The sequence below is a fragment of the Rhinolophus hipposideros genome (genome assembly GCF_964194185.1).
Source record: "Rhinolophus hipposideros genome assembly, chromosome: 7".
Taxonomy (NCBI): domain Eukaryota; kingdom Metazoa; phylum Chordata; class Mammalia; order Chiroptera; family Rhinolophidae; genus Rhinolophus; species Rhinolophus hipposideros.
Genome location: NC_138053.1, coordinates 94,519,472 through 94,534,174, shown reverse-complemented (window position 1 = coordinate 94,534,174; position 14,703 = coordinate 94,519,472). Strand labels below are relative to the sequence as shown.

Sequence of the window (14,703 nt, the reverse complement as noted above, 5' to 3'; positions counted from 1 at the left end):
CTCGTCATTGCTTGCCTTCTGTTGGCAGGCTCCCCTTTTCTCTCTGACCTGGTTGGTTAGTGCATCACCTGATTTGCCTTCATGAGACTGACTGCTCAGTGACATAAGAGGGATGCCAGAGGCATGTTGGGAGCAGTCAAAATAAATTGTAAACATGGCGTGGTCTTCTAATCCCATGCTGCCTTTTACAATTTGGAGAATTGAGCCAGTTTTTCTGAAAGTACTTAACACTAAACTATTTTTTTCCTGAGTAATGTTTTATTTTCTCTATAGTATTAATTTTATTTCTGAAAATTTACTTCCAGTTCTTAATGTTGTCATAGCTACTACATGTTCTGTAGCTCACTTCTTCTGGTCATCTCTAGGCACAGCGTATCAGTTGACTGTTGCTTTAAAACATACGGTCCTCCAAAGCTTAATGGCTTCAAACAAGGAGCATTTTTTTTTTGCTCATAATTCTGGGAGGTCAGCACCTTGGGCTGAGCTCGGCTCGTCAGTTCATCTGTTGGGCTTTCCTCAGTTTCTCATGTGTTTCACTGGTGTTGGCTGGCCGTCTTCCAGAAGGCTAGCGGGGTTTTTTTACGTGGTGGTCTCAGGGCAACATCCTAAAAGGGTGAGAGTGGAAGCCAGCAAGCTCTCTTCTGGGCTCTAGGACTTACATCATCACTGGTCCAGGCAGTTCACAAACCAGCCCAGATTCCAGGTGAGGGAAAAGGACTCTACAAAGAGTTTCTCACCATTTAAAGGCTACAACAAGTAGTTGTTATTACAGCGGATGACAAGAAGGAGTAGAGGAAGTTTTAACCCTATACAAGTTTTAATATCAGGAGGATTCCTTAGCAAGAGAGTGGTTAGGATTCCTCTTAGTCAGAGTGTATTTCAGGTAATATCCCAGGGCCACATCACTTCAGTTGAGTTTGGAGCTACTAGACCGCGATTCCCAAATTGACCCTTCCTCAGGTTTTCCATGGAGGAAAAAAGTCATTCCATAATGACAGTGGATTTCCAGAGGCCACTAAGATTCTTGAGTTATCTTTGAATTATTCTGAACTCAGACATAGACACGGGAAGAATAAGCTCCTCCAGAGAGAGAGAGAACAAGGGAGGGCTTCAGTATTATAATACTGCATGTATATTCATGTACGATTATAAAGGAACCATGCTTTGTCCATCTGAGCTTGTTGAGGAGCTGACGTATTTTTTTGGTGTATTTGCAGTTAGCATCAAAATTTAATCTGCTTTCTAAGTGACAGGTTTCTGAAGTATGTTACACTTTGTCTTACACATCACATACTGAATATTTCTCGGCCATCTTTTCTTTACGTTGTCATCAGGCCTTTCTGGAAGTGCTTTTCCACCTTTCTGATTTGTTGATTCTGTTCATTTGTTGGGGTCACGTATTAACTAACCAAGTTTGTTAAACTTGTGTGTAAAATAAAGACAAGGAGATTCTTAGTAAGGGTTGAATACAGTTGATCTCTTTTAGTAAATTGTATATATAGTTGGCCTTTTTTGGCTGTTTTCGGTTGTTTGCTTACCTTCCTGTTTCTAAACTATGTTCAAGGAGAGATGATGCATAGCTAATTTCTGTGTAGTTCTGATGTTATTCATTGCCCACTAAAATATAATACAAATGGATAAAATATATTTGGCCAGCTTATAATATAAATAGAATTTCATCGTCCTTAGAAGTAATTCTTTTTGAGAAACTGATTTTCACCCAGAAAATTACGAGTTTTCTGGCTGTCCTTTCTGAGATTTTACTGTAAAATGAAATATTACCTGTGGTTTCTTAATTTTAGGTGTTCTTTGGAGTAATGTATATAATTTTTTTTTTAATAGGGACAATTTATTGGCGGATTGTTTGCAGGGTTGCTTTGTGGTGACATGCACACTGTGCGCCTTCATCAGCCTGGTGTGGCTGCGCGAGCAGATTGTCCACGGGGGAGCGCCGGTGTGGCTGGAGCACGCCGCTCCACCCTTCAATGCCGCTGGGCACCCCCAGAACGAGGTAACGCGCTCACCCCAGCTCCCGTTGTGGGGGCAGCACACAGAGTTACTGTCACCCTCCAGGACCCTTGACTCTTGCGTCCCTCATTGCAAAGCAGGGTAGTGAAAAGGTTTGGAAGGAAATAAGGGGGATGTGAAAACTCAAAAGAATGCTACTGTCACTTTGCCTCTTCGTTTTCTGGCGAGACTGGGAATAATATTGGGGGGTATAGTGAGGTGCCCTTTCCTTCTCTCTGCCTGGGTTAACTGCTTAACGCAGGCCTGGACGGTCAGATACAGACTTCTGCAAATGCTCCTGACACACTGGGTAACATTAAGGGGGCTGCCTACCTCTTTGTTCATCAGTTTCTTTGTGAGTAAAATGCCCACCTTCGCTTCTCCCAAGAGGAATATTCGCCAGAGTCGAAAAATTGGAACCCTGTTGATAACAGTCTTGTGCAGTTTTACTTGTTCTTTATGAGATGACATGCTTAGATGCAAGAGCATTTGCTAGAGACATTAAAAAGGTTATATAAATGATGTTAGGATTTTGCTTGCTGAGAAATTATGGGGCTGAAAATGTCAAACATTAGCTACTTACATATGAAAACAGTTCACACTTCATAAAATTTTATTATGAAAAAATTGACTGTGATATACTCAAAATGATAATTAACAACTTAATTTTTCATTATATGACCTACTTTTGTAAGGGTGTAGATTGATTTCACTAAATTTTGCCATACTTTTTTCTCTACAAAATTAAGAGTGCAACTTCTCCTTTGAAAACCACACATAAAACATGGGACTATAAGGAAAGGATACTGTTCTTATCCAGCATGAATACTTTTATCGTTGTACCTCATGTTTTGAAGCACTTAGTGCAATTCTTTTGGAAGGTTCAACTCCATGGGAGTTGAGTATTTGAATTAAGTAGAGAGCTCTGTCTTTGCTGTGTAGGTCGGAGAACTCAGGAAGAGCCAGGGAAGAGGCATGTGGGAACTAGAAAGTCTGTCTGGGCAGCTTACCTGCTGAGCAGAAGTTAGCTGTGATTTCCTCAAATGCTTAACTGATAACTGAGAATTAAGTTACGTATCTGTATGTATGTAATCAAATAGATGCGTAAACAAACACGTTCCTTCCTGAAGCGGTCATTAAAGGCCGGGGATGCCTTACAAAGAGGGAGTGTAGAATGACGTATTCAGGATAGCCCGATTTGTTAAGCAGTCTTCTCTCATGCTTCATGAAATGCAATCCCCAGCTTATGCTGAGTGGCTGTAGACGCTGACGGGATTCAGATCTTTATATGCCAGGTTGGTGCAAGGTCAGGTGCCTTTAGAAAAAATGGGAAGTGGTTTTTTGAATTTTAATAGTTTGTGCTTGATAGCTAATTTTTTTCTCTTTTTTTAAGAAAGCAGAACACCGTTTGGAAATAGAGTGAGACTGAGACACATTAGTTCGTTAGCTCTTCTGTCATTTTAGGCTCCAGCAGGAGGAAATGGTGCTGAAAACGTTGCCCCCGAGCAGCCCGCCGACCCAGCAGCCGAGAACGCGGTGGTGGGAGAGAACCCGGATGCCCAGGATGGGCAGGCCGCAGAGGAGGAGGAGGAGAACGAGGAGGAAGATGAGGCTGGCGGGGAGGACGCCGCCGACGCCAACCCCGGGGCCCAGGGTAAAGGCTGCGCCCCCGCCCACGCCCTTTCCTGGGGGCCAAGTGCCCCCCCAGCCCTCCGGGGGGAAGGCCGAGCTTTCAGTGTAGTGGGTGGCACGGTCTGGTTTTCGCCTGCTCTCACTTTATTTTGGCAAACTGCATTTATGACTGTACATAGGCATTCATTTTGTTCTTCTGTGAAGCACAACACATTTTGTGTTTTAAACTCCTACTGTATACAGGACTTTTGTAGGATGGATAAGAAGAAATTATTTGTAAGTTGGAGTAGACCCTAGTTTTTTTAAAAACAGAATTTGATACAGATTTGCCTTATTTTTTTGCCATTTCTATTGAGTCAGTACAACTTTTAATATGAAAGAATTCTCGAAGTGTACGGCATAGGCCAGCAACCACCTAAAGAAAGCAGTTTCTCCTTTTCTAGCTGTGAACACAATGCCAGAGCAGATCGAGACTGGCCCTCCGCACTGTCAGTAGCTCAGAGCCTCCTTTTCTGTTCTCCCACCCCAGAGTTAAGCGCTACCCTCTCTCTGGGTCCACTTGACATTGCTAATATCCGTGTTCCAGGCCCTTACACGCCAGGGGCCTGCCTTCATGGCGTTTCTGGCCTAGTGAAGAAGGAGGAAAACCCAAGTGAGCATAGCAGTACACGTTGATTGTTATGCAGGTTTCTGAGGGTGCCTCTGGGAGACACCTGTTTTAAACAAGCGTCCTCAGGTAGCTCAGAGTAAGTGCTATTTGAGCTGAGACCTGAAGGATGAGAAGGCGCGAGTGTGTAGGGGGAGCAAGGGACCTTTGCAGGGAGACTCAAGTCTATGTCCATAGGCTCTGAGAGTGCAGCTTGCTGCCTGCGAGCCTGGTGCCGGCCATCAGCTCTATCTCGTGGTCTAGTGTAGTAGCTTCCGTTCTTGCTCCACATTATGTTTCTGTTGCTCTCCTGCCTTTAAAATCCTTCAGTGTTTCCATGATACTACAGAACAAAATGAAATCCATGCTTCACGTTCCTCCTGTGTGAGCGGAACCCTGTCTGCCTTTCATCTGTACCTTCTGCCTCCGCCTCACCCAGCGAACTCTAGCCCCCTGGCTTCCTTACTTTTCTCATCCACCACCAGTCATTCCTGATTCAGAGCTGTTGAATTCCTTTCTCTCACAAAACCCTATTTATTTCCTTTGTAGCACTTACCACAATCTAGAATCATGTATTCTTATTTACTGGCTAACAAGCACATACTCTTATGGAAAAGTTTTAAATGTGGTTTAGCTTCTCAACAACAATTTACAAAACACCGACTTAAGAGAGTGCATTTTATCATTTATAGTTCAGGTTCCGCCAGTAATCTTTAAACTACAATTATGTTTCCAGACGACATGAACTGGAATGCATTAGAATGGGACCGAGCTGCAGAAGAGCTGACGTGGGAAAGAGTGAGTCGGATTTCTTTCTGTCAAGCATCCTGGTGTTTTAATTCTAAAGTGTTTTTTAAAGTTGGGCATATTTAGATGTGTACACTAATTTTGTAGTTATTAATATCATTTGATGAACACTTGAATAGAACTTTAATTTCTAGAAAAAATTAGGTGATGTTTTGTTTGTGGTGACAGTATTAAAAATATTAAGATGACTATTTATTGGTGACTGTTTCTCTGTCTTCCGGACTTTTAATACAATTCTTGCTCTAGCAACAGAATGTTTAACCTGAAATTGTGGACTTTTCAAAAAATTAAGTAACAGTTTAAATTTAAGTATTATTCTGATGCTTCAGTTGACGTTGTAATGTATCATGAAATCTTGACTGGCTTCGTATCTAATGTCAGAGTAAATCCCAAGATGCAGTTTTTTGACTTTATAATCATGATTTGGAATGAAAGGAGACCTGAAATATAAAAATCCCATAAACTGAAATTTCTTACTCTCTGAAAATGATAGGTCATATTGGAAAGTAGTGGGTAAGGATTATGTTTAAAGATACTGAAAAGAAAATGAGCCTTTCTCATAAATTAAAACCTATTTTATCTTGAATTACTTATTAATTGATACATATTATTATTTATTTTAGATGCTAGGACTTGATGGATCACTAGTTTTTCTAGTAAGTAAAGCTAATTTTTTTAATAATAGAATTTTGACTTATTTGTCTTAGTGATTCAGTGATTTCAGATTTGCAATATGTGCTAGCTTTTAATACTAAAGATCAAAATGCCCTTTGATTTTTTTATTACTTGATACGTTGAAAAAAGTTTGTATTGAAAATATTGGCAAAGCATAAAGGTAATACTATTTTAAAAGGAAATTACTAAATATTTGATTTTTAGAAAAGAAAACAAAACACAAAACGAATGGTAGTTAGGAAGAACTTGGTCTTGTAATGTTCCCCCTCGCGTGTTTAATGCATGAACTGGTGGGAGTGGAGCAACGTGGTGTTCACAGCGGAGCCTCGGGTTTCCACTTTTTGCTGAATCCACTTTACCTTATTAGTAAAGAGTACAACTCAAAGGCGAGGGGACAGTTCTTCAAAGAACCTGTTCTTTACAGGAGAAATGATTTTTTTTCTTTGTTTTTTTTTTTAAGGTTCTGTAATATAAAATCTCTTACCATTTGGGATTTTTAAATGGCCTTGGGTATCAAGATGACTTTGGCTGCTGGTAGCAGAAACCCTAGTGAGCGAAAGAATAACATTAAAAGTTCAGAGGAAGGATGGGCTCGAGGATCCTTGATCCAGAGGCCCAACATAATCAAAGACCCAAATAATTTCCATCCATCCCCTTTCCTGTACACAGTGTTGGCTTCTTCCTTGCGCTGGCTCCAGATGGGAGCCAGAATACCGTGTTTCCCCGAAAGTAAGCCCTAGCCGGACCAGCAGCTCTAATGCATCTTTTGGATTAAAAATTAATATAAGACCCGGTCTTATATTATGTGAGACCCGGTCCTATATTATAGTAAAATGAGACCAGTTCTTATACTAATTTTTGCTCCAAAAGACGCATTAGAGCTGATGGTACGGCTAGGTCTTGTTTTCGGGGAAACATGGTGGGAAGTTGAGGTGAATAGTTATACTGATGAATGTATCTGGTGGTAATTCACATATAAGCGAGCGCCTATTCAAGGTTTGATCATGGTCATTGTAGAAAGTATTATTTAGCTACATACTCATTTAGTATGTCTCGTACCGCGGCAGTTCCTCATAGATGAGTGACAGAAGTCATCGAAGCAGTGGTGTTGACTCAAACCCATTCTCTTGACTGCAAAAAAACATTTACAGAATTACGTCATTCATTCATGGAAAATTAGTTTTAGTATCTACCTTGTGCCTGCTATTGTGATAGTTCCTGGAGATTCAGAGGTGAACACAATAGGGTCCCTGTTCTCAAAGATGCTTTATAGTTTAGTCTAGAGAAATGAACAAGTGAATACAGAACTTTAGAGGTACTGTGTGTTAAAGACGCAGGAGAGAAGGTGTGCATAGGATTCATGAGGTACAGAAGAGGGCCTGATCAGGTGTTTCGCGGGGATTCGTCAGCAGAGAATTTTTAGAGAAGGTAACTTAGAGGTTGAGGTACAAAAGATGCTGGGGCTAAAAGGACAGTTTGGGAGTCCTTAAGGCAGAGAAGCTGAAAAAATTGAAGGGCTGTGAGCCGGCGTGGAGAGTAGGAATGTGGCAGTTGGCCATCTCTTAGACAAGCTAACCACCCTTCCAGCCCTTGGTTTGCGACAAGTTGGGGACCTGATCAGAGCAGTCTTTCTAGAAAGAAAATCTCACAATGGTGGCCCCTTGGGGAAGGGTCATTTAACTCGATGTTTGGGTGATGCACCTAGACAAATGAGCTTGGACATTCTGGTGTCAGTCTGGAGCATGACTAAAGTGTATGATGTGGCTGGAGGAATAGATGGTAGTGGTCATTTTGGAGGTGGTGATACATAACTGGAAGTGGGCCGATGGCCCAGTGAGAATGAGCATTCTGAGGCAGGAACAAAGACAGCCAGGGTACCATAGGGAGACACGGCGCAGAGAAGATCGAGTGACCTTGTCAAAGTCACGAGAACAAAGTGGACATCGAAAGAAACACTGTGCAGTTTACTTTCTTACGTTTTTAAGAATTAATGTGGTTTTCAAATTTTTTCCATATGGAGTTTTTCAGTGTCATTTGAGTTAATTTAATCTGGCAGTTATTTATGAAAATCTGTGTCGTTTGTGGTGTATTATTAATTTCTGAAGAGGAAATGTTTAGTGGATTAATTCCTTTGATTTGTTTTCTACATGTAACATGAACTTTGAGTTTTATTAGGTTTAGCTTTATAAGCTATCTAATGAAAAATGTAAAGTTGCATATAATTTTTGGAATGAAATCTTAATTATACAGTGACAATTTCAGTCTTCTAACTATGTGGAGCTGTTTAATTAAACTATCAGATAGGAATTGAATATGTTTTATTAATGTTCTTTTTCTTTAGGAACATGTCTTCTGGGTGGTGTCTTTAAACACACTGTTCATTCTTGTTTTTGGTAAGTGGTGTTTATACTTTTGCTTATGGTATTACGGTAGGAGTTTAGTTTTCCAGAAGCCTTCTTTTGTAGGTTCTTGTTTTGTTTGTAAACATAGGAATATGTGTAACAATTTTAGGTAGGAATCCTGTGCAGATCTTTTGTAAGCAACACTGACTTCAGCAGCCTGTAGTTACCTGCTGTCTCTGCTTCTGTTGGGTATTTCTGCCTCTTTGTAGAAGCCGATTTTAGACTGATCTGAGAATATACAATATCCCATGTGGGGAATTAATTTTGCACTGATTACCTGTGTGCTCCTTCCTATGGCAGAAGATCTTGTTGCCATCTGTCAAAATCCTGACTAAGGCCTTACCAGAGACCCTGGCTTGGGACCTGTCACCAAAGATGGATGTGGGCTTGAGGGAAGACAGTGAACCTTCCCCAAGTGTGAATTCCCCTTAGAACCAGATCTCAGTAAATGCAAAGACTCTTCCAAACACTTTCACAACTGCAACTGTGAGGATTCTGACAACACACGGGTCCCTCCCACTGGGAGTAATTAGAAAAAGGAAGGATTGAGGAGACTCAGTGGACAGACTCTTCTGCTTTGGGAAAGATAGGTAAACTGAGTTAAGTAAACCAAGGCCTTCGAATTCCATTCCTGCTTCTCTCAAGGAAGAGCAGGTGGAGTCTGATGGAATCAGTTATTGTTGGGCTGTGCTGTGATTGTGTCTGAGAGAGAGAACTCAGGCTCCAGATCTTGATGGTCTTTGAGAAGTCCCTTCCTTTAATGCAAGTGAGTTACTTCAGTTTTGCTGAGGAGGAAGGAGTAGATTTCCCAAGATTCCTTTTCTGAATTCAAACAGCTTTGCTTCCTGTTGGGGACCACATTGTGACCCAGAAGTATATTCAGCAGGAAGCCACTTGGTCAAAAAGACATGGAATATGTAGATTGAGAATGAGACAAAAATTAATATCTGGGTATTAGCTGCACAGAGCAAAAGAAAGTTACAGGTAACTTGTTGAAATAAAATATCTTGAAAAAAAGATGGTGCAAATTAACAAGCAGCTCATTCTTTGTTTCCCCTTGCATATGGGGGTGAAAATGTGTTTGCAGATTATTCTGCATTTATTTTTCATTATGTAAAATAATTGGTATAGAGAGTATGAAACTGTTTTGATCTTGACCAAGTTTTATATGAGAGAAAAAATGATCTGTTGAATTTAGTCTTTACTCTTGCAAGAATAGCTTAATACTAAATTAATGTTTGGAAGAACAAGTCACCTTTAAAACATGAATTATAGACGTAAGAACTCTCATTTATATGAAGTAAATCTCATCTAAATAATTTTCTAATCTAATCTCTTTAGCTTATATAAACTTATATGAAAAAATTTTGTCTTAGAAGCAAACTTACATACATTATACTTAGGAGGTCTTGAAGTGAAACAAGAAGTTTTCTTCCTTTCAGGGATATAGGTGAACACAGTCATTGGGATTGAGCATAGTCAAGTTTCTCTTTCCTTCTTGAGTTGCTCTATTGCAATTTTCCTCTGGCAGTTTTTGGACTCTTGTGGTCATGTACTTTGCAGAAATGAAACCTTACAACACTACTGTTTTCCGGTAGAAGAGAATGACCCTGAGAAACTGACTTTAGTGTCAGGATACCTCTCTGGTAGTTACTGTGTAATGGGATAGAAACTGATTGTTACAGTTGGTACTCAGGTTAATATTTAATCAACCTAATAATTACTGGAATGATTAATAATACAAATGTAAATAGAGTTGAAATTTGTAGGTTGCCTTTCCCAGGGGCCTTTTTGAGTTATCCTGAATGGGGTGTGAGAACAAACTAGGAAAAATTATGTATAAGTTTTCTTATTTCCGTTTAAAAATTTCTTCTGCTTTATAATACACATAATATATATTAGGAAAATAATGCATGTGTCTAATTTACAATTAAATTCTAAATAAATTTTAGACCCCTAAATAAATGTCCACCCATAGAATGCTTGATCACAAATGTTTCGTGGTAGATCCCTATAGATTCACTCTAACTTTTGTCTTAATGATTGAGATCCCCTCCTCCCTTCCTTAGCCTTTCAGTTTTTTTGCAATAAAGAACAAATTCAAATTGTATTAACAGGGCAAGAAAGACTTGAGGAAAAGAAACTGAAAATGCTTACTATAAAAATTTTAAGAATATTTTCTTATCTAACCATAATATCATTATCACACCTTACAAAATTATCAGAATTTAATATTTCCTAGTAATCCAACATATTAAAAATTTCCAGATTGTTTCCTTAAATTTCATTTTATAGTTGGTTTGTTTTAATGAGGATCCAAATGAGGTCCACAAGTTATTTTTGGTCGTTAATCCTTTTCATGTAGAATATTCTTTTGCGCCTCCCCCACATTTTGCCATTGATTTGTTGAAGAGACTTAGGTCAGCTGTCCTGTCCTGTTAGTGCCTGATGGTCTACATTTGTCCACCTGCTGCCTGATGATGTGAGCTACCTTGCACCCTTTTTCTCTGTGTTTCCTTTAAACGGGAAGGTAGATCCAAGGACCTGATTAGAATCAAGTTCAGTAGGTTTGGGACAAATCCTTCACTGGTCATACTTTGCCTATTAATACAACATATCAGGAGGTAGATGATGTTTCGTTTTCCACCTTTATCTGTGGTTCATGTGATACCATTTTGAAGCCTGTACTGGTAGCTTTCATTTTTCTCTTACCCATCAGAAAGTGATCTGTGTGGGTATTGATCCATGTGATCTGAGTATTTTAGTATCATGCAAATGTCTAGTGTTCCATCAGTGTCTCACCTAATGATTTTATTATCATTTGATGATACTTGCCTGAAATAATTTATTAGGCACTGCAAAATGATTTTTTCTCAAATTCTGTCATTTTTTACGTTTATTGGCTGGCTTTTCTGTCAAGAACTGATTTTTTATCAGCTCGAGCTACTTAGTTAATCCAAGTTTGTTAGTTCAGATGGAGCAGGACAGATGCACACTTCTTCCCCTTTAATTACTAGTTTTCAGGGTAAGGACTTGGTGCACCAACTACTTCATTGGTGATAATAGTTTTTTGTTATGTTGCTTTTGCTCCCTTTTGTTTTTGTTTTTGGCTTACCACATTTTGAGTAATATGATACTCATGGATTTGTATGTGTTCAGTGTGTTTCCATCATTTTGGTTAGTACTATTATTTTTAATACTCATCTCATCTTTTCTTTCGCCTGTGACACCCTCTTCACAGTGGTTTCTGTGTTCTTTTGCCATGAGCTTATTAGACCTTGATAACTTTGTTGTTCTCTAGTTATAGAGAATGTCCCAGGAAGTACGTTTTTGACCCCAGTTCTGGAATGTTCCATTTGCTTAAGAAGCTCTGGTTCCTTTTAGTGGTTGATAGTATTAGAAGTTTTCATTGTTTTGATTTTGAAGTTTTCATTGAGTTTTTTTTCCTCCCTTTTAGCATTTTGTCCTTACCACATTGGTCATTTCTCTCTTGTTGGTTTGGGATTTGAAGAACATGTGAGTATAATACTTTTACAAACTTACTTTCATTACCCTCCCCCCAATTTGTAATAATATAAGTAGTAATATTGTGAAGAGTTACTTCATTTCTCAGTTGGCCTTATACAAAGATAGTTATCCAACACTGTCTTGTTCTTTTAAAACTGACAGTAGCTCAAGACACAGTAGGTCATGTTGCCAGTTAAGAAGATGTGCTCTGAAATCCCATAATACAGTCTCCCCTCCTGTTGGATGGGCCAGAGGCATACTGGGAAATTTTTCTTGCAGGCTGACTTGAACCAGTTCAGTGAATTTATGTGGCCCTTTCCTCTCGTTTCTCCTCAGTGAATTTAGGAAAGTAACAGTGTATCAGTCAATTTAAAAAATGGTTTGTCTTGGAATGATGGACTGTAGTGTTTTCTAAACAGTTTGCTTTAATTTTGACATTTTATCATTGTTTTTTAGAAGTAGGTAAATATTTGGATGTACAACTACTATTTTGGGGTGGCGTAGAAAGAGTTCAATCTTAAGGATGATCTACCATATCTGAGATACTATGTTCAATTTGTGCATGTGAATCCTAAGAGATCACATTCTGGTGTTCTGAAAGAGCAAAGAGAGATGTCCCGGTATTTAATATAGCTCTCTGAAGTCTTACTAGTAGAATGCAGGAGCTTGAAAAGTTAGGATAAATTCTTTGATAAATTTTGACTTTCCAAGTGATTGCCACTTGCCATCTGAAATTCAGGAACCAAAAAGATAGGCAGTATTTGTCACTATCAAACTCTTACTCTGTTGATTGAGAATGGGCCAGATTTGGAGAGCAAGGGAAATAGAAACGGTCACTTCTAGTGGCAGAAAGTGAGGCCCTGGGATGCACTGGGCAGGTGTCCAGCTTGCCAGCATGCTGCTGCTTTATAGCTCAGCCGTGAGTACGTCCGCTCCAGGATAGAATTGAGTGCAGACGATTGTATTACTGCCTTATTTCTGTAAAATTTAATTTACTCCTTGTCGGCTTAAATAAAGTATTATTCTCTAGTTTTTCCTTGTCCTTTCACAATAGATAGCAGTCTGTAGGAGAGTCTGGTTTAGAGAGAGATCATCCAAAGGGGATTTTTACTGTTGTTTTCTAGTTACAAATTGCCTAGCTGGTTTACTTGTAGTCTACTACACTTTTACTTGTAGTTTTTACTTGTGGTTTACTTGTAGTCTACTACACTACACAAATTGCCTAGCTGGTTTACTTGTAGTCTACTACACTTGTAGTTTAATACACTGTTAAACTGGGATATAGGTTGTGTGGTACAATTAAAGTCTGTTTATTTTTTTCTTATTTCCAGGTCCAAGCATCTCATTTTGAAGGCCTAATCACAACTATAGTTGGGTATATTCTTTTAGCAATAACACTGATAATTTGTCATGTATCCTTTAATAAACCAATTTGGGTCTTTAGTAATATTCATACCAAAGAGTTGTTCGTATTAATGACAAAACTATTTCTCTCCCCTTGTCCTTTTTGTAGAAGTTGTAGGTATTTGTAGTGATGATAAGGGCAGACAAAATATGAAACAAATTAATTTTGTTTGCCAAGTAATAGTAAGTATTGCCTAAATTATTATATGTGTTTACTGTACTTTGAAATGCTCAGTTTTTCCTTGACTAGATTCTCTAGGGCTTGGCCACTCTTGTTAAATTTCATAGGTCTCGTCGCTTGCTTGGAGTCTGCTATATTGTTGTTAAGGTAATTCCTGTCATAAGTTAAAACTGGAAAACAGTTTATCCTCATTTGGGTGATATTGATCACCTATATTTTTACTTAGGTCTCTTTGCTAGTAGTGGTGGAAATTGGAGTGTTCCCTCTCATTTGTGGCTGGTGGCTGGATATCTGTTCCCTGGTGAGTTTATTATTTATTATCATAACAATCTAATAATTTGAAGGCTTCAGAAAAGACATCTTTAGAATGGGTTCCTTTTAAAGGAGATTCAATACTGGATAATAATTTGCTTATTTTTTTCTAAGAATATCATGTGGAGTCTTAATGTTACTAATTTTTCTTGAGTGCCTGCTTTTTTGATGCCTTGTGCAGATTTTTGATGCCATCGTATTTGGACTAGAATCTTTCTGATAACCAACAGAGAATATTCTTACTCGTTTTACTTTCCTAAATTTCACGATAATGCCAGGACATAGACATAAAAAGCAATCTGATAAGAAGAATGTCTTTATAGTAATAAATTTGACCCTAAACAGTTTGTTTTAACTAAGATGCTGCTCATCTTAGAAGTTTTGATTATAATCTTTCATGGGTGTCATTGATAATCAGGTTTTGACTTTTCAAAAATATTTTATATGTAGAAAAGCTGCCTTTAGTTCTGAGATAACATTACTCCCAAACCTTACTATTAAAACTGTTGTGAATGCAGACCTGTAACCAAGAAAAGAAGGTATCACGTTAACCAAAAATGGTTCTTTTTTAGTAGTAGTATTGTAAAGTTCTTATTTACCAATTGGTTTATCAGCCTTGCTTCTTATATTTAAAATTTTTTAATTTTAAGTGTCATTACCTCTTTGAAATAGCGTCCAGCCTCATAGCATTTGTATTTCTGTGACATCATGAAATGTCATTAAGAGAACTGTGGTCCAGAGCCCACACGCACAGCCATGTTACTCACTTCCCAGAAGATGGAGGTGTGAATTTGGCAGATGTCCGTGCTCCCATCCTGGCTCACCTGTTCTGTCTGCCTTAGGAAATGTTTGATGCCACTCTGAAAGACCGCGAGCTGAGCTTCCAGTCAGCCCCGGGCACCACCATGTTTCTGCACTGGCTCGTGGGGATGGTGTATGTGTTCTACTTCGCCTCCTTCATCCTGCTCCTGCGCGAGGTGAGTGCCACGGGGAAGTGCCCACGCCCACATTCATGAAGTGGACTGCGCTTCAGGATGTTAGGATTCCCTACCTAAATCATCTCTATTGTTCTCTTCTAAGGGGCATAACTGATAGGCAAATTTAGCTTAATTGCTTTAAACTGTTTTCAG

General features: G+C 38.9%; 1 protein-coding gene across 1 annotated transcript in view; it reads left to right on the top strand.

Moving 5' to 3' along the window:
* MARCHF6 (membrane associated ring-CH-type finger 6) overlaps positions 1 to 14,703 on the top strand; it is a 61,604-nt gene that overhangs the window by 25,293 nt on the left and 21,608 nt on the right. Inside the window, exons 6-15 of the mRNA XM_081054204.1 lie at positions 1,843 to 2,011; positions 3,472 to 3,661; positions 5,022 to 5,083; positions 5,716 to 5,748; positions 8,109 to 8,160; positions 11,627 to 11,685; positions 13,008 to 13,088; positions 13,340 to 13,408; positions 13,488 to 13,562; positions 14,416 to 14,550. Of these exons, the coding sequence (XP_080910330.1) occupies positions 1,843 to 2,011; positions 3,472 to 3,661; positions 5,022 to 5,083; positions 5,716 to 5,748; positions 8,109 to 8,160; positions 11,627 to 11,685; positions 13,008 to 13,088; positions 13,340 to 13,408; positions 13,488 to 13,562; positions 14,416 to 14,550 (925 nt within the window). The remainder of the gene's footprint in view (positions 1 to 1,842; positions 2,012 to 3,471; positions 3,662 to 5,021; positions 5,084 to 5,715; positions 5,749 to 8,108; positions 8,161 to 11,626; positions 11,686 to 13,007; positions 13,089 to 13,339; positions 13,409 to 13,487; positions 13,563 to 14,415; positions 14,551 to 14,703) is intronic.